This window comes from Eptatretus burgeri, chromosome 1, assembly GCF_056783735.1.
Source record: "Eptatretus burgeri isolate ZD-2024b chromosome 1, Ebu_testis_v1, whole genome shotgun sequence".
NCBI lineage: Eukaryota > Metazoa > Chordata > Myxini > Myxiniformes > Myxinidae > Eptatretus > Eptatretus burgeri.
In genome coordinates this window covers 16661004-16681869 of record NC_140961.1, presented here as the reverse complement: position 1 = coordinate 16681869, position 20866 = coordinate 16661004, and the positions used below count along the sequence as shown (strand labels likewise).

Sequence of the window (20866 nt, the reverse complement as noted above, 5' to 3'; positions counted from 1 at the left end):
AGCACAACGGATGGATGGATGGACACAAACACGGTGCACGGGCCGCCACTGCAGGCCCGTGTTGTAGCTGCCAACAGGGCAGTTCTTGCAGCTTGCAAACTGTTGCTTTTACGATGATCCCGGCGCGCATGGAAATGAACAGGGGGGGCAAAGCAAAATTGAACTGGGCTGGTGAACAGGGGCAGTGGGCATGGCATGGCATGGCATGGCAAAGGCAGCAGGCAAACACAGCCTGCAGAACCAGGCCGTTGCAGGCAAACACAGCCGGCAGATGAACAGGCCGGCACAGGCCTTGAAGTACCACAGCTGCAGATGATCCGGCCGGCACAGGCCTTGCAGCAACACAACAGCTGCCGATGAAGTGGGCCGGCACAGGCCTTGAAGAAAAACAGCCAGCCGGCAGATGGAGTGGGCCGGCACAGGCCTTACAGCAACACAGCCAGCAGATGAAGCTGGCCAGCCTTTGCCGTTCAGTGGAGGTTGGTGGAGGAGTGCGGTGGTGCTGGCCACTCGGAAGGCGGGCTCGGACCTACCCTACGGTCTCCCTCCCAACCTATCGCCTTTGCCTGTCACTGTCCATACCCACTCCCTTAATTTGTCAAACCCCAATTTAGCCCCAACTTATTTTTTTATTTTTACTTCCCCACTATAAATCGTACCCTAACCCCCTGTACTGTCCTTGTTCGGCTAACCTATCCTGTCACCTAGCCTACTCCCAACCCCTACGTTCCCTTCCCGGAGGGGAATAAGGGAGAGCTAGCGTCCTGTGTCGAGGCCCAACGAAGCCTCAGGATGGCCTCCCCAGACTTCAGCGATCTATAACACAAAGTGGGTCCAGCGGCCCACAACGAGAGCGAGGGGATGGATGGTGCGGAGGGGTACACTTCCTATTCTACCCTATCCATTTAACTGTTAAACTACCCCGGGGCTTTCAACAAGCACCTCTCGCTTAAACTATTGGTTCTATCAACCCAGATTCCCGTCGCCTGTGTTGGTGTCCTCACAATTTCGGGCCTCGCCCCCCAATTTTCTCTCCGTGCCCTCACACGGTCTCATGGCTGGGACGCGTGGCTCCCCTTGGCAGGCACGACCCTCTGCCGAATCTCCAGCTATGGCACCCCCGGGCACTACACTGCCTCCGAGCCTACCAGCTCCCTAAACACCGGGGAGTGCCCCCCATGGCACCTCCCCTGAAACGCACACGTGGCAGGCTGGCTTCCCAGGCCCCTTTCCGAGGGTCACCCGTGCCCACAACACTGCCCACGCGGCTAACGGCGCCCCGGGCCCCCGCACCAAGCGGGCGCACCCGTGCCCACTACGCTATCCCGGCCCCCCATGGGCCCTTGGCCTAACACGGCCGACTAGCCTGGTGCCCGGGGTACCCACTCAGCGATACTCACCTTTCGCAGCCACGCTCCCAGCCCGTCAACAGGGCTCCTGCACCCCTCCAAACGGGTTTCGAGCCTACACTCCCACCAACAACAAAACGACCTCCATTTTTGTTAATTTAACTAACCCAGCTAACTCACTCTACACTGACCCCGGGGTCTCTTGGGCGGGAGTCACTCCTCCCCCTAATCACTCATCGCACCATGCATTCCCCATTCGCTCCATTCACACAGACCCGCTGGCCTCACTCACTCATCATGTACTCACCTCACAACTCTTCAACACACACACCGCTGAACTCTGCCATCCTTCTAACTACCTCCCCTAACTAACTCGTGCTCCCACGTCGTCCCTTACACTATAGCACGTTCCTTTTAACACTACGTAGCTAAACTACGTCCCCTCTACACACTCACTATCAGTCACTGTCTCCAAATAATCCCATTAATCAATTTCCCAACCTAAATCTCGCTACAATCCCTCTAACTAATCCATTCCACGGGCCCCATGAGGACTTACCCCTGCCCCATGGAGCCGGTCCAGCTATGCTAACCCTTCCCCCTAACTAGTTTCCATCCTGTGCCCTGGTCAAGGGGGTCTTCCACCCCTTGCCCAGGAATCCTGTGCACCCAAAAGTGAGGCTTGCTGTTTTTTTTTTTTTTCACATGCGCAGCACCAGCGCGGCAACTCACAGCTCGCGCACTTTGCACCTGCCTGTGACTCATGCAGCGGCACATGTACCTCGGCCCTCCTTGGACGGTACCATCCGGCAGGGATACCCCTCCTGCCGGATTCCAACCCCACGTGCAGCCATGACGTCACCGTGCGCATAAAAAAACACAAGCCCCACGTCTCGAGGGGTTTCCCACGCGAACACATGTGCTTTGCCCGTTGGAGCTTAACACACCCGCCCGCGTGGAGAACCCGTCCGGTCCAAATCCGAAATCCTGTCTAAACTTTGTCCGTCCGCGGGATCGGCAAATCCACCGCGTGCGTTTCCGGACCGGGACTTCACTCTCGCAAGCGAGCACGTGGGGGCCTCGTGCGTTGCACAGCACGGACCTCGCGCTCGCTGCTGGGTGAACCCGGCACGGTTCCCGAAACAGCTGCAGCCGCCACTCAGCTTTCTTTCCTCTGTCGCCGTTGTCGTCTCCATTCCACCCACGCACACCTGCGTGTTACGACGCTCACACTCCACTCCATTACATTCGCCCCGGGAGACGCGGCTGCATGTTCACACATGCCCACCGACATCTCCCTCACACACAACGACCTTGCACACGCTGTCTCTCTCACACTCGGCCGCTCACTCACGTATGCCATTTCCCTTGCACACATGGCTCCACTCACTCGTGGCCTTTCACTCACTCGTGCCATTTCCCTCACACAAACCATACTACTCACACACGCGGGGGAACTCATCCGCGGTGCCTCACTCATACACCGTGCCTCACTCACACACGCGGGGGCACTCATCCGCGGTGCCTCACTCATACACCGTGCCTCACTCACACACGCGGGGGCACTCAACCGCGGTGTTTCACTCACACACGGCGCGCTGGGAAGCACGCCCTTCTGCACACTTACCACCACACCACTCACACACGGGGTCGCACTCACACACGGGGACGCACTCACACCTTGCACCACACACACCGGGACCACCACACTGGGGATTCGTGTCCCCACAAGTGTCTCCGGGGCCTCTATACCCCCAAGCTCTCCGTGCCCCTGTCCACAGCACCCCTCCCCTCGATCTCACTCGACACGACCGAACTCACCTGGTCGTGACTCGCCTCAAGGGGGCATACTCCCTCCCCTCGTTCCTGGAGGAGGCTATCCCACTGCTCGCACTGGGTCTCCACCCAGTCCGCCAGCTCCCCCTCATGGTCCTCCACACCCTCTGTGTGTGTGTGCGCGTCTCTAACCCCGTCATTATCATGCAGTCTCTCCTCTATTTTTTCTTTCTCCCGTGTCTATACATTTTCTCTCCTTGTTCCTTATTTCTGTCTCTTCCTGGTTCCTTTTTCCTTCCCATCTGAGTCGTTCTTTCTCTCTGAGCCCCATTAGCTGTTCGTTCTCCCTCCGGAGCTCCTCAATCTCCGTTGACTCCAATCTCGCTCTCCGTTTTAGTTGTTCAATTTCACACTCATATAGTTGTTGTTTTCTGTCCCACTGTTCCTCCTGCTCTTTGTTTTCCAATCTCATTATTTCTTTCAATTGGCTCATTTACTTCCTGTGTTTCATTCACTGTTCTCTCACTACTCTTCCTCGTTTCCTCTCCTGTCCTTCCTTCTCCAGTTTCATGGTTTTCTTCATTTGGTTAATCTCCTTTTTGTGCTTCATTTGCTGCTGTCTCATTACTCTTCCTCGTTTCCTCTCCTGTCCTTCCTTCTCCAGTTTCATGGTTTGCTTCATTTGGTTAATCTCCTTTTTGTGTTTCATTCGCTGTTCTTTGTCTATCTCCTCGTACTCCAGCCTCAGCTTTTCTTTCAATTGGTCAACCTCGGATTCATGTTCTTTTTGTTTTCTATTCCATTGTTCCTCTCGTTCTTCCCTCTCCAATCTCCATGCGTCCTTCAATCTCCTGATTTCTCCTTCCTGCTTCATTCCTTGCTCCTTCAACTTCTCCTCGTATTCCAACCTATTTTTTCCCTTTTGTCGTTCAGTTTCAAATTCATACTCTTTCAGTTTTTTATTCCACTGTCTCTCTTGTTCCTCATTCTGCAATCTCATCGTTTCCTTTAATTGAAGGATTTCTTTTTCCTGTCTCATTCCTTGTTCTTTGTATTTCCTATTCCACTGTCTTCCTTGTTCCTCATTCTGCAATCTTGTTATTTCTTTCAGTTGGCTGACTTCCTTCTCCTGTCTGATTCGTTCTTCCATCATTACTCTTTCTTGCATCTCATTCTTTAATCTGGCCTTCGCTTCCAGCTGTTCGATCTGTTCAGTGTGGTTCCTTAACGTTTCATTCTCTGCTGTCGTTCTTTCTTCTCTCACCATCCTCAACTCGTTTTGTAATTCCCTCTCTTTGTTTTGGTGTTTCTGTAACTCAGAAGCTTTCTTTTCCAATTATTTTCTCATCTCCGCACCCTCCGACCTTGCTTTGGCTTCTAACTGTTCTTCCGGCTTGCGCTTGTGGTTTTCTACCCGTCTTCCCAGTTCCTCTGTCTCCGTTTTTACCTCCAGTCCCAGCTTATCAACTCTCTTCGTCATGTCTTGAAGTCTTTTCTCACACTCCACCGTTTCGACCTTCAATCCCTCCTCTGTCTCCTCCTGGCTTTCTTTTAATTTTTCTAATACCTTCTTTACCTCGTGTCTCGTCTTGCACGTCTCCCGAATTATTTTCTCACCCGCCCCGACCGTGGGCCTGACAGCCGTTGCACTCCCTCCCGTTGGTTCGGAGTCTCCGCCACGTGGCGTCGCTATTTTCTCGCCCGCGGTCCGAGTTTCCTTTCCCCATGCCTTCATGTCTGCATTAATTTCATCCATTTTGTTTTCCATCTATTGAGCATTCGTCTTCATTCTGTTGCTCATGCTTTGCATGAGTTCAATAATCTGCCGCATTGTCACCTGCCCTGGCCACTCCCACTGACTACATTTAGTGGTGGAGTTATAATAAAAAAACCGACCAGATGAACGGCATCGATGCCTTTCCCAACCTTCTGGTACGGGTTTCTCTTGCACGGTGATCTCGTCCTGAGCCATGGATTCTACATTACTATTACACATACCTAATCCACCCGGCACCCGCTCTCCTTGAGACGCCATCTTATTTCTCGTAAAAGGTTAATTTAAATCGCTCGTAATTTGGAGGGAATCGGGGGTCGCTCCTCTCAGGTCAGGTCAGGTTTTGTCAGGTCAGGTCCGATCTGTGACCTGCTACAGGTACCATGTAAACCTGTACTAACCTGTTCCATGGTCGGGATGTCGGCGACTAAACCGTCTCCCCCACCAGGTTTTCTGGTGAGGAGGGTGTTTGGATATGGACACCCAGCAGGATTAAAAACAAAACCTGTCAAAGGGCGGAGGGGCTCCTTGTGAGCCAACGGCCATCCATATCTAGTGCCCAACTGTGTCTGCGGACGTCCTCCTGCAGTTGGGTCACTTCTTATTAGGAGGTTGGTGGCAGGATTTGCACTCCGGCCACCGTAAAACCCTTCATTCCGCAAAACGCAAAAACGCAAAAAAATCTGAAAAACCCACTCCGTGGGAGTACCTCCTGTGCAGCTTCCCTTCGCAGGGCAGCTTACCGGATGACGGGATTGGGGCAAAGCCTTCGGGACCCCCAATCTTTGATAGGAGGGAAACCACGGGGTAACATCCCTGGGTCAGATTGCGGGAGAGTGTGTTGGAGTGGTGCTGAGGTGTCGTCCACCAGACGGCGGTCTCCTTGGGTTAACCTGAGGCGGTCCCTTCGGGTGGGTGCCTGGAATGTCCTATCCCTAAGAGAGGATGATAACCTGTCTCTGTTATCATCTGAGCTCAAGCGTTTGGACATCGGGATTGCAGCTCTCTCTGAGGTTCGGAGACCGGATTGCAGCGAGATAATGGTGGGTGGTTACACCTACTATTGGTCTGGTCGCTCTGATGGTTACCATACCCAAGGAGTTGCTGTGGCTGTGTCCAATAAGCTGACCCCAATGATAATTGAGGTAACACCGGTCAACGAGCGTATTATGAGATTAAGGATTCGTCACTCCTTAGGTGTCATTTCCCTGGTCTCTGTTTATGCTGCGACTGAGGCGAGTGATCTCACCGTGAAGGATGCATTCTACGCCACACTCGAGTCTGTGGTTGATCAGTGCCCCAGACGAGATACACTTCTAGTCTTGGGGGATTTCAATGCATCGACTGGAACTGATAGGGACGGCTATGAGGTGTGTGTTGGTCCCCATGGGTCAGGAACTGTGAACCAGAATAGCACCAAGTTCCTTGACTTTGCAAGAAGTCATGGACTTAGGGTGGCTGGTTCATGGTTTCAGCGCCCACAAGCTCATCGCTGGACTTGGTATTCCAACGCTGGCGGTGTGGCAAAGGAGATTGACCATGTCCTCATTGACGGTCGTTGGAGGATGATCCAGAACTGCAGGGTCTACCGGATTGCTCAGTTCCTCAATACTGACCACAGGCTTGTTGTAGCAACTCTAAAGCTGCACCTTAAATCCTGGAGAATGGTACCATCCCAGCCGAGGCTGGATGTTGCCAAGCTCAGGGATGAGAGAGTAGCTGAGGAGTTTGCGAACAGGCTGAGTGGACACTTGGGGGGTCTGGGTGCTTTGGGGGGTCCTGAAGAGTTGTGGAGCGCCTTCAAGACCACCGTCGTTGATGTTGCCGGTGGATGCCTTGGAGCTCACCGCAGGGCAAAGAAGAATTTTGTCTCTCAAGGGACACTGGATACCATTGACCAGAGTCGCAGGGCCAGGCTGAATGGCAGAGCTGAGCTGTTCAGGGAGCTGAGGCGTAAAACTGTACGTGCACTGAGGGTGGACAAGGAGGCCTATGTGCGAGGAATCTGTGAGGGGGTAGAGCATCACCTGTGGACAGGTGATTCTCGTCCCGCTTACAGTGGAATTCGGGCATTACGTTCATCCAAGCCCATCCCTCGGAGCACTACAGTTCGAGCTGAGAGTGGTAGGCTCTTGACAGAGGAGTCTGAAGTGAAGGCCCGCTGGGCCGGTTACTTTGAGCGGTTGTACCAGGCTGATCCCCCAACTGTCGAGTTGAACGTCAAGGGTGTTACAATCCCTGTTGCTGACCCTCGAAATCAACTGTGGTCCACCTACGCTTGTGGAAACACGGGCTGCGGTGAACCAGTTGAAACGGGGCAAAGCTCCAGGGATCTGTGGCATCCATGCCGAACTTCTCAAGGCTGGTGGAAATGCTGCACTCGTGTCGTTGCATGCAGTTTTGTGCTCTGCCTGGAACACAGGCATCATCCCAACTGACTGGAAGAGGGGCCTTGTTGTCCCTCTCTGGAAAGGGAAGGGTGATCGCCAAGACTGCAACAACTACCGAGGGGTGACGCTGCTCTCAGTGCCGGGCAAGGTCTTTGCTCGGATAATTCTCGATAGGGTTCGCCACCATCTGCTTGAGCACCAGCGTCCAGAGCAGTCAGGCTTTACACCAAAGAGGTCAACGATTGACCGTATCCTTGCACTTCGTGTCCTCACCGAATGCAGACGAGAGTTTCGGCAGGGGCTGCTTGCAGCCTATGTTGATCTCTGTAAAGCGTTCGATTCAGTGAATCGGGATTTCCTCTGGAGGATTCTTGGTCTTCGTGGGGTGCCACCAAACTGATCGATCTGATGTCTGGACTCTACTCTGGTACTGAGAGTGCTGTGAAGTGTGGTGGTACCATCTCTGACTTATTTCCAGTTGTTACTGGAGTTCGTCAGGGATGTGTACTTGCCCCCACACTTTTCAGCACTTGTATGGACTGGATTCTAGGGAGGATGTCGGAGAGATCAAGTTGCGGTGCGTCATTTGGGAATGTCAAGATCTCGGACCTTGACTTTGCAGATGATGCAGTCATCTTTGCGGAGACTTTAGACATCCTCTTGGGGGCCCTCAAGGTGCTGAATGAGGAGTCGGAGCCGTTGGGATTACGGGTTTCTTGGGTCAAAACTAAGATCCAGGCTTTCGGTGACATATTGGATGCTGCTGTCCTGTCTGTGTCTGTTTGTATTGTGGAGAGCATGTTGAGGTCATGGAGAGATTCACTTACCTTGGCAGTGATATTCATGTCTCTGCTGGCTGTGAGTCAGAGGTCAATAGACGTCTGGGTCGGGCCTGGGGAGTCATGGATTCACTGGATCATGGGGTGTGGCGCTGCCGGTACCTGTGCGGGAGGACGAAAGTCCGAGTCTTCAGGTCCTTGGTACTTCCAGTCTTGCTCTATGGGTGCGAGACTTGGACTCTGACCAAGGATCTGAGACGGAGACTTAATTCCTTTGGTACCAGGTCTCTTCGGAGAATCCTTGGCTATCGCTGGTCGGATTTTGTGTCCAACGAGCGGTTGCTGAGAGAGACTCGGATGAGATTTGTTACCTGCATAGTCCGTGAGCGTCAGTTGCGGCTGTATGGACATGTGGCTCGTTTTCCTGACTCTGATCCTGCTCACCAGATTCTCTCAACGGGGGAGTCTCATGAGTGGAGGAGGCCAGTAGGTCGACCACGTGACTCATGGTTGCAACAGGTTGACCATCATCTCAAGGAGATGGGGATGGGCCTGGCATCTGCCTGGGGGATGGCCAGACGGAGGCCCCTGGAGTACCGGCGGAAAGTGGACGCAGCGACGTGCTGTTCTGGCACATGCTCCCATACCTGACCTGACCTCTCACCCCTGGACCGATTCCCGTGAATTTAGCTGGAGACAGGAGAGCCCGTTTTCCCGCTCTCCGACACCAGTGCCGCGAGGAGGTGGATGGGTTTGTGTCCCACTCCTGACAACAGTGTTGCGGTATTCGCGCCCGCCGGCGTGCGGGCGGCCACGTAACTCGAATTGCGGCACCTCGCCCACCGGACGGACAATCCCGTCGTGACCCTCTCGGACTAATGCCGGGAACTAGTCACGGGTGGGCCTTTCGGCCTCACTACGACCGTGCCAATCGGCCCCCCGCGTGGGATAGGGTTGCTCGCCAAATTCGACCTACCTAAGTACCCACACGGAGGGTAGACCGGGCGATCGCACCTCGCCGCAGGTCGACTTCGGACACGGGCCACTTTAAGCGACCCGTTCCGTACTATCGGGATAACCGAGCGGTGTTATCGTCAACCTCGACGGTTCAACTAATTATTGGGCGTATTTAGCCCACGACCAACCCTTTACGTGAAGTAAGATGGAGATTCAATAAAAGAAAAGACGAAGCGAAATGGGAAAAACAGTTCAACATAAAGCACATTTATTCCGCGGCAAACGGAAAGCACACATATACAATCACAACAATTATGCACCAAAAGCAAATGTAAAAGTAACACGACAATTCTGCACAAAAAGCAAATGCAACAAAAGAAGAAACACAACAATTATGCACCAAAAGCAATTGCAACAAAAGAAACACAATGCAGATCTACTACCGACTACCGAGCACACGGCAACACTTATACAGTTTTACTTCACAGACGGCGCCGACAACACATATACTCCAAAGCAAAAGAAAAAAAGGAAGGGGCCACCCTCAACGATGAGGGGGCAGACGTGCCTGGGGCCGAGACCGCGTCGAGCCTACCCGTCTGGTGATGAGCCGCAAAATGGCGGCGGCGCCCCGACTCCGCGGGCCTCGCTGGCACTGCCTGGAATGGGGTGGGAACGGGGCCCCCTTCTCACACTGTCTCAGCGCGGGGGGAAACGGGGGGGTTGTTGATGCTCGGGGGGGTGAGGATATCTGACTGGCTTGGGTCCCGCGACGAGCGACGCCACTGCGACCTCGAACGCGTTACCGGCCTCCCCTCTCCGCAGCTCCCCGACTCTGACACGAGCGCCGACCTCCACAAAGCTTCTTGGCTTCTCCAGACTCTCCGGACCCCGACAGACACTCTCTCGACTGATTTCACCGCCGCCACAACTCTCCAACTCTTTTCTCTTCTCAACTCTTCAACTCTTCCCAACTGCATTCGCCGCCGCCACAACTCTCCAACTCTCCCACTCTCCACTCTTCTCAACTCCGTCCAACTGCCTCGATTCGCTCCGCGCTCGGTGCTTTATAGTCCGATAGGAGAAATCATATGCAGATTTTTGGATCAGGAACGACTCGGGGGCGGAGCCACGCTCCCCATTGGACAGAGGAAAAGTGGGCGTGAATCATTCTTGATCCGCGAATCTGCATATAGCGATTATACTCTGACGCGCCTGGAGGCGGGGCCAAATCGCCGCACGCTCGCTGATAGGACGGAACAGAAGTGGGCGTGAATCATTCTTGATCCGATTTCTCGGAAAGGCTGGTGTTTTTGCACCCACTGCTCGGTGCGCGCCCTGTACGAGTCCAGGATCGGTGCCCACAAGCGGCGCGGGAATGGCGGTGATGCGATGGTTGCGAGAGCGAGATGTGACGTTAAAGGTCGTGGCTGTTGGCGTTGCTGTTGTTGTGAAGCGGCGTTGCGGTTGGTGGTTGGTGTGTGAAAGCGGTTGTGGAGAAGGTGGATGTTGTGAAGGCGGTTCTGGAGAAGGTGGCTGTGGTTGTCGAGATGCGGTTGGTGGTGGTTGTGGTGGTAGTAATGGCGGTTGGTCCAAAATAAAGATAGTAAAAGAAAAACGGCTATCTAAAAGGGTCGCAGCCCGAATGAATGACATTTATTCCCTCTAAACAACGGGTTTGGGCTAACTACACATATACTTACAGAGATATCTCACCTACGGGACCTGAATGGTGGTTTGCGAATTTCGTCAACCACAACAATATATATATATATATATATATATATATATATATATATATATATATATATATATAAATATATGTATCTACATATATATATATATATATATATATATATATATATATATATATATATATATATATATATATATATATATATATATATATATATATATATATATATATATATATATGTATCTACACATATATATATATATATATATATATATATATATATATATATATATATATATATATATATATATATATATATATATATATATATATATATATATATATATATATATATATATATATATGTGTCTACATATATATATATATATATATATATATATATATATATATATATATATATAGATATATATGTATCTACATATATATATATATATATATATATATATATATATATATATATATATATATATATATATATATATATATATATATATATATATATATATATATGCAGATATACACATCTCAGGAGAGCAGACCCCGTCTCAGGCAACGTTTCCAAAGGATAAGAGAGGTTAGAATCCAAGATGATGAGACTATAATATCTTTTGATGTGGCTTCCCTTTTCACCAACATCCCAGTCGATCTAGCGGTGAGCGTCACACTTGACCGGTTGAAACATGCAAACGGTTGGAAAATGTCTTGTCAAAACGGCAAACTAACACCTGAAGATGTTGTGAGCTTGCTGGAGATGTGTCTGAACAGCACGACCTTTTGTCTGTGATGGTGCACACTACCGACAATTATTTGGCACAGCTATGGGTTCACCAGTCTTTGCTGTTGTAGCTAATTTGGTGATGGAGGAACTCTAACGAAGGATATTTGAGACTCATGAGAATTGGCTCCCACGGTACTGGAACAGATATGTAAATGACACCTTCGTCATTGTGCATATGAACATGGTAAACCACCTACTGGGTCAACTTGGCCGGGTATTCCCCAGCATTAACTTCACAATCGAAGTTGAAAAAGAAAGCAAATTGGTCTTTTTGGATGTGGAGGTTTACAGTCAGCCCGATGGCTCCCAAAAGACTTCGTTTTACTGGAAACCAACCCACACCAGCGGATTACTGGATTTTAACTCCTGCAACCCAATCTCCCACAAACGCAGTGTAGCAAGGACCTTAGCAGCTCGGGCATGGACACTGTCATCTTCCAAACCCGAGACAATTAAAGATTTCAGATGAGTAAGAGGAGTCCTGCTCATAAATAGGTACAAGGAGATACTCCCCACATTGGAAGAACCAAAGAGGACAAAACGGAAGGAGCCAGACACACTTAGGCACTGTGTACTGCCATACTACCTGGGCATTTCAGAAAGGATTGGTGGGATAGTATGTGGTGCACGGATTGGCATAGCCTCCAAGCCTCCATGCACCATCCGTAATGTAATTCCAAAACTAAAGGACCCAATACCAACTGGTGATAAATCTGGAGTCGTTGCCCATTCATCAAGCAAAGACTGTGACTAATTCTACATTGGTGAAAATGGAAGAAATTTAAAACAATGACGAGATGAACATGAAAGAGCAGTTAGGCTTGGAAAGGTGACCCAGTCAACCATAGCATGTCATTACCTGCAATCTGGCCATAAATTTGACTGATGGGACCCTTGTCCTAGACACTACATCTAACAAACGACACAAGTTGATTTTGGAAGCATGGCACATGAAGAGCCGGGAGGGTGGTCAAACTGGGGAGATGGTGGACATGCCCACACAGTACACACCTCTGATGCAAATGGCAAAAACTGAATGGCGCAAACGGCTGGATAAGGTGAGCAACAAACACCCAATCCCAAACACCACATCCACATGTGCACAACACCCAACGAGAACCCAAACACTTGCACAACCAACACCTCATCATGCCCAATCCGGACACAAAACCAGCCGTGTTCGTGCCATGGAAACAAAAAAAACAACAAGCACGCACACGTGGTCACCCACACACATACAACACCAGATCATGTGCAAGTTAAAATAAAAACAGAGCAGAGCACCCCATCAATGATGTGATTTGATGTTTGTTTTTGCTTTTGTAAAATTTATATAAAAAAATACACCCGTGCGGGAGTGATGGTCAACTCTGCGAGAAAATCTATAGCCTCCTGAAGGTAGGGCAGTTTTTGCAAACTTTGAAGTCACGTGACGCGAAAATGAAAGCGAAATTCGAAAATCCATCCTGACCAAATTTACATATTGTCCCATAGATTCATATGCCACAATCAAATTCAAGATTGCTTGAGAGATGTAGGAGGAGATAGATTTTGAAAATCATTATTTTCACATTTTTGCCAACTTTGAAGTCACGTGACACGAAAACGAAAGCGTATATCAAAAATCCGGCCAGAGAAAATTTAGATATTGTCCCATAGATTCATATGCCACAATAAAATTCAAGATTGCTTGAGCAATGTAGGAGGAGATAGATTTTAAAAATCGTCATTTTCGCATGAAAATCGTAATTTTCGCATTTTTGCCAAATTTAAGTCACGTGACACGAAAACGAAAGCGAATATCGAAAATCTGGCCCGACCACAATTTCGATATTGTCCCATAGATTCATATGCTACAATCAAATTCAAGATCGCTTGAGAAATGGTGGAGGAGATAGAATTTGAAAATCGTCATTTTCACAACTTCAAAGGCCTCGTGACCTTGACCTTCGGTGACCTTGAAAGTCATACCATCGTGTACGTCTCATCGACCTCTATCAGGATCACTAATGACCAGATCTCCCACTTCAACTTCATTGTGAACGGACGGATGGACGGACGGACAGACGGACGGACGGATCGTCACCTCTCCTCTGAACACCAATATTATTAGGTCATGCTCGAAGAAATGACCTAAAAAGCACTCCTCCATTTGAACTCGAGCACAAGCACATGACCGGAAATGAGCAGTCATATCCAAATAAAAACCGGGCACGTGCTGAGGCTCAGGGTCTATTGTGCCTGATGAAGCCGGCTGTGAAGCTGGCAAAACGATGCCCTGAGACTGGGTCTGCTCTCACTTTTTTGCTCAAATTAGCGGAGTCGATCTAGTTTTTTGCTTTTAGTTCGAAGTGCCTTCTTCTTCTGAAAAAACAATATATATATATATATATATATATATATATATATATATATATATATATATATATATATATATATATATATATATATATATATATATATATATTGTTAAGGCTGTGGAAATTCGCAATACACCATAAAGGGTCCTCAGGTGAGATATATCGATAAGTTCATGTGTAGTTAGCCCACACCCGTTGTTTAGGGGGAATATGTGTGATTCATCTGGGCTGTGACGCTTTGAGTTAGCCATTTTTCTTTCTTTATCGTTATTTTGGACCATGAAGCCGCCAACAACTCAAACACCACCACCTTCGCCTCTTTACCTCCACAACTCCATCCCGCAAACATCGCTTCACCGCCATTCCCAAACGACGCCTGCCAACAACCAAACCACCACAGCAAAGCCCCCACCACCTTCGCCTTTCTCCTTCCACAACCATCAACCACACCACCAGTCAACACCGAACATCGTGCTGTCCAGGGCCCGTTCGGTGATTCTTGCCGAACCCGCTGTGAATGTGTTCCTTTTAGGAGAGGAAAACGGATCAGGAAGGCTTCACGCCCCTTTTCTTCCATCCAATGAGTGAGCATCGGGTGGCATGGCCCCGCCTCCGAACCCGCTGTGAATGCGTTCCTTTTAGGAGAGGAAAACAGATCAGGAAGGCTTCACACCCCTTTTTCTCGGTCCAATGGGCGACCGTCGGGCGGTGTGGCCCCGCCTCCAAGCGCGTTTTGATCCGCGAATCTGCATACAAGCTCCTCCCCCGATCTATAAAGACGCGAGGACAACGCAGTTCGTGTGTGAAGAAAGGGGTGCAGAAAGTGGCGCTTGTCGGAAGTCGTGGAGCCTGAGAGGTTGTCGTTGTGAGGATCAGACGTCGAAGGCGACGGAGCTCGGAGTTGAGGTCGAGGGACGAGTCGCGGCGTGGAGCAGGGACGCAGAAGAGGACTCAGGGGTGAGGGTTCGCCGGAGTCGGTGCGGTCCCGAGACCCCGCTAGCGGGACGGAGCGTCCGCCATTCCCCTCTCCTGACCCGAGCATCAACAATTTCCCCCATCCGCGCTGAGATAGCGCCGGTAACCCCGTCCGCTCCCCGCCCCAACCGTGGTGTCGACTGACCAACACGTGCCTGCGCAACGCACGCCTGGAGGAGCTCACTGACCATACCAGGGGCACGGAGTCAAGCGCGTTACGCGGACATTGCGGCAAGCCCGCCATCGCGCCATGAGGGCGCGGGTAAGACCCCTTCAGTCTCGTGGACCTGGCCGATCACCCAGGTCCCACGTTCATTTGGTCCACGGACCTGTCTGCCTCCTTGCCCGTGAGGGTGGCTTGTGTTTTCTTTGCTTTTGGTGTAAATGTGTGTGTGGCGCCAGTCAATTAAGTAAACCCGTATAAGTGCTTGTACATTGCTTTATTCAGTAGTAACCCTGCGTATTGTTCTTGCTTTGACTATTATATGCGCATTTTTGTATGGCTGTGAATACGTGCTTGCCGTGTGTGTGTGTGTGTGTGTGTGTGTGTGTGTGTGTGTGTGTGTGTGTGTGTGTGTGTGTGTGTGTGTGTGTGAGTGTGTGTGTGTGTGTGTGTGTGTGTGCGTGTGTGTGTGTGTGTGTGTGAGAGAGAGAGAATTAAAACTGCTTGTCAAACTCTTCCCGTTTCGCTTTGTCCTTTCCTTTGTTGAATCTCCATCTTGCATCATGTAAGGGATTGATAGTGGGTTTAAAAGACCCGGTAACTAATCTGAACCATCAAGGTCGACGATAACTCCGCTCGGTTATCCCTGTAGCATGGAACGAGCCACTTAAGCGGTTGGTGTCCGGAGTCGACCTGTGGCGTGGTACAACCCCTCGGGAGGTTACCCGTGCGAGTACTTAGGTATATCGACTTTCGGCGATTCACCCTATTTCGGGCGTGTAGAATGCGGACTGGGTTGTGGTGAGGTTAAACCCCCACCCGTGACTAGCTCCTTGGCGATAGTTCCAAGAGGGTCACGACTGAATTGTCCGTTCCGGTGGGTGACGCGGTCGCCATTCGAGTCAAGCGACCGATCGCATGACGGGTGGGCGAAATTCGTAACAATACATATATATATATATATATATATATATATATATATATATATATATATATATATATATATATATATATATATATATATATATATATATATATATAGCAGAAATAGCGCCACCTTTGGTGGTAGCCAGTATTTCAAATCATCTTCATCTTTTTTAAAATACAATGGAACATTCTCAAAATAATGATATGGAGTATATATTGTGATTAATAAACATTTCAAAAATGACAGATTGGAAAGTACATTTCCAAGAATGTTCCGCAGCACATTGCCCACCAGAGATGGGCTGAGAATGGTAATCCACCACCAGAGGGAAGGGTACTACTCCCACCTTGTCCCAAAGGGCTTGACTGGCCCTAGTTTTGTCAACGGTGCAAAAGGTAGTTGATTTTTTTAATTGTTAAGTAATCTACTGGATTTCCAACTCCAATGAATCGTTATAAAACAACGGATTATAATTATTAAAATGATGAATCTAAACAATAATTGGTGGGATGGTGGTTGGATAATCCACTCTGAGTATGGGAGGTGGCAATTTGATTCCGACTCTGGCCCAGTTATACCAAAGACTTTAAAAATGATATGTGTTGCTTCTTCACAATATTTTCAGCATGTAGAGGATAGAGCACAGACACTCTGTGTGTTGGATTCTCATAGGGGAAGGGGATGGGGGTCATTTTCCTAAATTGTCCCATTAACTGCAGGGAGAAAAAAACGTCACAAGAGACTCAGAACTTAATGAGTTATATATTATGCATACCTGCAGATAAAGACACCAAACAAGACCTTTTGGGGAAATGGAAGTTACGGCATTTCCCCCGAAGGTCTCCTCTGGTGTCTCTATCTGCATTTGTGCAAATAATCTATGTGAATGCTCTTCCATGAGTCTTAGAAGATGTAAAACAAACAAAAAAATGAAATAAGTAAATAAATCAAAAATAACTGCCCAGTCAGCTGTGTATATAACTGAAAGTTTTTTTTTATCATGACAAAGAAAACATCTTCCGATTGACAAAGGATATTCATCCAAACTCCTAGTTGTTCAAATCGTTATTAAGTCATTTTGCATCAAGTCTGCTTACCTGATGAAGGCACTCTCCTGCCCATCATACAGCCCCATGCACACCTCGGCCTCTTCACCAATTTTACAAACAAAATTCTTGAGCAATAGGAAGAGAGAAAAATTGGGAAAGCCGAGAGCATTGTTTCCTCCCAAAGAGGTGTCCAGAATGTCAATGTTAATGGCCTGCAAGACAATTAAAAAAGAAAAAGAAAATGTAATGTTAATCTGCAAAGAACAACGAAAGACATAACTGAACTGCAGGTTAAACGCAAACAAACACTGCACTCAAAGGTCAAAAGGAATTTCATCTCCAGTCAGCCAAGGCACATCGACAAGCTTTTCCATTCAGTCCAAGTAGAACAAGGGCAAGAGGAAAGTTAGGAGAAAACGGACAAGTCAACACAGCAAGTGGGATCTGTACCTCGGATCTCCATATCAAGTGCTCAGATGGGAACACTGAGAAAAATGGACCAATGGGAATTTGTGTTTAAAGCAGACGGAATGAAAAATTGGAAACTCTTTCAAAATTCAAAAAACGAATGCAAAATTAAAATAGGACCACTGCACCTGTCGCATATCTGGGCCCTGGCCTAATGTTCTAACCCAAATTTGGGAGCATTCTGACTGGTGGGTCTGGAGCATTGAACTGTATATAAGATTGGAAGGATTATGAGCGGTACAAATTTTTCTCCAACAAGCGCCATCTTGGTAGGTCCACTCATTGCAGATATATTTTGACTCGCATGATAAATTATTGGGATATCTCGAATATTGAATGTTAATTTTGAGTTGAAAGTCAAAGTCGATGTGAACACTTTCTCACAACAACAGAACACAATGTAGGATGCAATGAATCAAGCATTGGGCCTAGCAACAGGCCCAATGGTGGGGTGTGCGTACGAAAAGGTCTGTGCAGTGGAGACACAATGGTGCGTGCAACGTGAATAGCCATAATCTTTCCAATCATACTCCACCGGTCAAAAGTTTTAGAACACCCACATTTTCCCAGTTTTTACTGAAATTTAAGCAGTTCAAGTCCAGTGAATAACCTGAAATGGTACAAAGCTATGCGGTAAACTGCCAGAAGTTAAAAAAAGAGTTCAGGTTACCAAAAACTGAAAAATAATGTAAATTTCAGAGTTGTTAAAAAAGGCTCTTTTCAGGGAACAAGTAATGGGTCAGAAACTGCAGCTGTTCTGCAGCAATAGAAGTAAATTAAGCCTTGAAAGTTGATGCAATCAATTCCTACAGGTGTCCCAACTTTTGTTGATTAGTTACAAACCCTCTGTCTGAATAAAAGCAGTGTTGGAACAGAATGTGTTGCAACATACTCAAGCATTATTTGGACAAGATTGCACTGCAGGAAGTAGACTATTGCGATCACAATGGCGAGAAAAAGTCAATTAACAAAAGAAGACAGAGACCATTATAACCCTTAAAAGTGTAGGTCTTTCCTTTCGAGAAATTGCAAAGAAGCCAAGGTGTCAGTGAGTGCAGTTTCCTACACCATCAAAAGGCACTTTGAAACTGGAGTAAACTGACAGAAAGAGGTCTGGCAAACCCAAAGCCACAACACAATCAGAAGACAAGTTTATGAGAGTCAAAAGCTTGCGTGATAAGCGGCTCACAGGAAAGCAGCTTCAACCACAGCTTAACCCAGGTCGAAATAAGGAAGTCTCAGTTTCAACTGTGAAGAGAAGACTTCGAGCTGCAGGATTGACAGGTTGAGTGGCAGTAAGAAAGCCATTGCTAAGATGGCAAAATAATGAAAAAAGAGGCTTGCCTGGGCCATGAAGCACTCACCGCCAGTGGACACATGAAAACTAGAAGGTCTTATGGACCGATGAATGAATAAAAATTTGAAATCTTTGGTTCATCACGCAGGGTTTTTGTACACCGTCGAGGAGGTGAAAGGATAGTTCCTCAGTGTGTGACACCAACTGTCAAACATGGAGGAGGAAGCGTGATGATCTGGGGCTCTTTTGCTGGATCCCGAGTCGGCGACTTGCACAGTGACTGGCATCCTGAACCAAAAGGGCGACGACAGCATATTGCAGCACCATGCAATACCCTCTGGTCTACGCCGATTAGGTCAGGGGTTCATCCTATAACAAGATAACGACCCAAAACATACCTCCAGGCTATGTCAGAACTTCCTCAGAAGAAAAGAACAAGATGGTAGGCTTTAAATCATGGAATGGCCAGCACAGTCTCCTGGCTTCTTTTTTTGTATACCTTGTCGAGGCTTGTATGATAGCTAACACACAACGCACAGCAAGGGGGACATGAGATAAGAGGGGCGGGAGTGGGAAGGACAAAACAGTGGGAAACAGAGACATTAGGAGATCTGTGGAAGGGAGAGGGATGGGATGGGGAACATGCGGAATAGAAGATGGACATTGCAGGAACTTTCAGGAAGGAAAGCAGGGAATTTGAAGGAGGTGCACTTTGGTGGATTATCGAGGGTAGAAAAGATCAAGGATTTGGATGGGGGATGATAAGAGGTGGTGGTGAACAGCTGTTTTGAAGGTCTGGAGGGAAGAATGGGATTGAATAGAGTGAGGGAGTTTATTCCAAAGGTGGGAAAAAGAGGAATGAAAGAGTGAAGGTGAGCAGTGATTCCTGATTTTGGTAGTTTTTCCAGAAGGGGGTTATTGGCGGACCTTGAGAGCCCTGCGGAAATGTGGTGGGGACTAATCGCAGAGAGAGCAGGAGGCCAAGGCTGGAGAGGAGATGGGAGAAGGCAGAAAGACCACCGACCAACCTGCGGTGAGAGAGTGAGAGGCTCAAAGACTCAGCCTCATTGCGGGAGATGTCAATGATCCGAAATGCCTTGGTTTCCACAGCGTGAAGCCGAGAAAGGTGTGAGGCAGGAGCACCAGCCCAGAGGGAAGAGTGTTACTGCATCAGGCTGTGGACAAAAGCTTTGTAAGTGGTCAGGAGCTCAGGAGGGCCGAGGAAGGACCTTGCACGATGGAGGATTCCCAGTCGGCGACTGGCTTTGGAGGTGAGATTTGAAATGGAGCTTTCCCAGGAAAGATCGTGGCAGATAGTGAGACCCAGAAGCTTGAAAGAAAGGAATTCTTCCAGAGGATTGTTGAGAAAGTGGATGGGTGGGGGGTTTCAAAATGGTCCTTTGGAGAGACATTGTGAGAGTGTGAGATTTGTCCTGATTGAAAGACATGTTCCACGTGTTGGACCAGTTTGTGATTTTCCCCAGATCTGCAGTGACTGAAGAAGCTGCTGCTTGCCGGTCTGAGGCATGACAGATGGTTAGGCAGAGGGTGGAGTCATCAGCAAAGAGAAAAGAGGATTTTCCAGAGAGTCCGAGAGATCATTGATGAAAACCAGAAAAAGAACAGGGCCCAGAACACTACCTGAGGAACTCCAGCCTGGACAGGAAGAGGGGATGAAAGAACTCCATTTAGGGCCACACGTTGACTGCCACAGGAGAGGAAGTCTGCGAGCCATAAGTGGAGATCGCCTTGGATACCACAGGAAGAGAGTTTGGTGAGCAGGACAGGATGCCAGACTGTGTCAAAAGCACACGATGTGTCTCGGGATATGGCTCTGATTTCATATCTGGCATAGAGGACCTCCATCCATTGATGGGAGAGCAGAAGCAGCATATCCAGGGTAGAGTGACCTGGTCTAAAACCAAATTGATGATCGGAAATCAAGCCATTGGAGAAGAGGAAGGATTTAATGTCTGAAGTGATGATGGATTCCATACCCTTGTTGATGATTGGCAGAAGGCTGATTTTTCTGTAGTTGCAGGGATCTGTTTTTGCACCTTATTTATGTAGGGCAGTAATGTTTGCTGATTTCCATGCAAATGGCAG

The 20866-nt window shown here is 48.6% G+C and overlaps 1 protein-coding gene across 1 annotated transcript in view; it reads right to left on the bottom strand.

The window, feature by feature from the left end:
• Nucleotides 1-20866, bottom strand: part of LOC147033942 (dedicator of cytokinesis protein 1-like) — a 681090-nt gene that overhangs the window by 629126 nt on the left and 31098 nt on the right. Inside the window, exon 8 of the mRNA XM_085873660.1 lies at nucleotides 17044-17207. Within this exon, the coding sequence (XP_085729786.1) occupies nucleotides 17044-17207 (164 nt within the window). The remainder of the gene's footprint in view (nucleotides 1-17043; nucleotides 17208-20866) is intronic.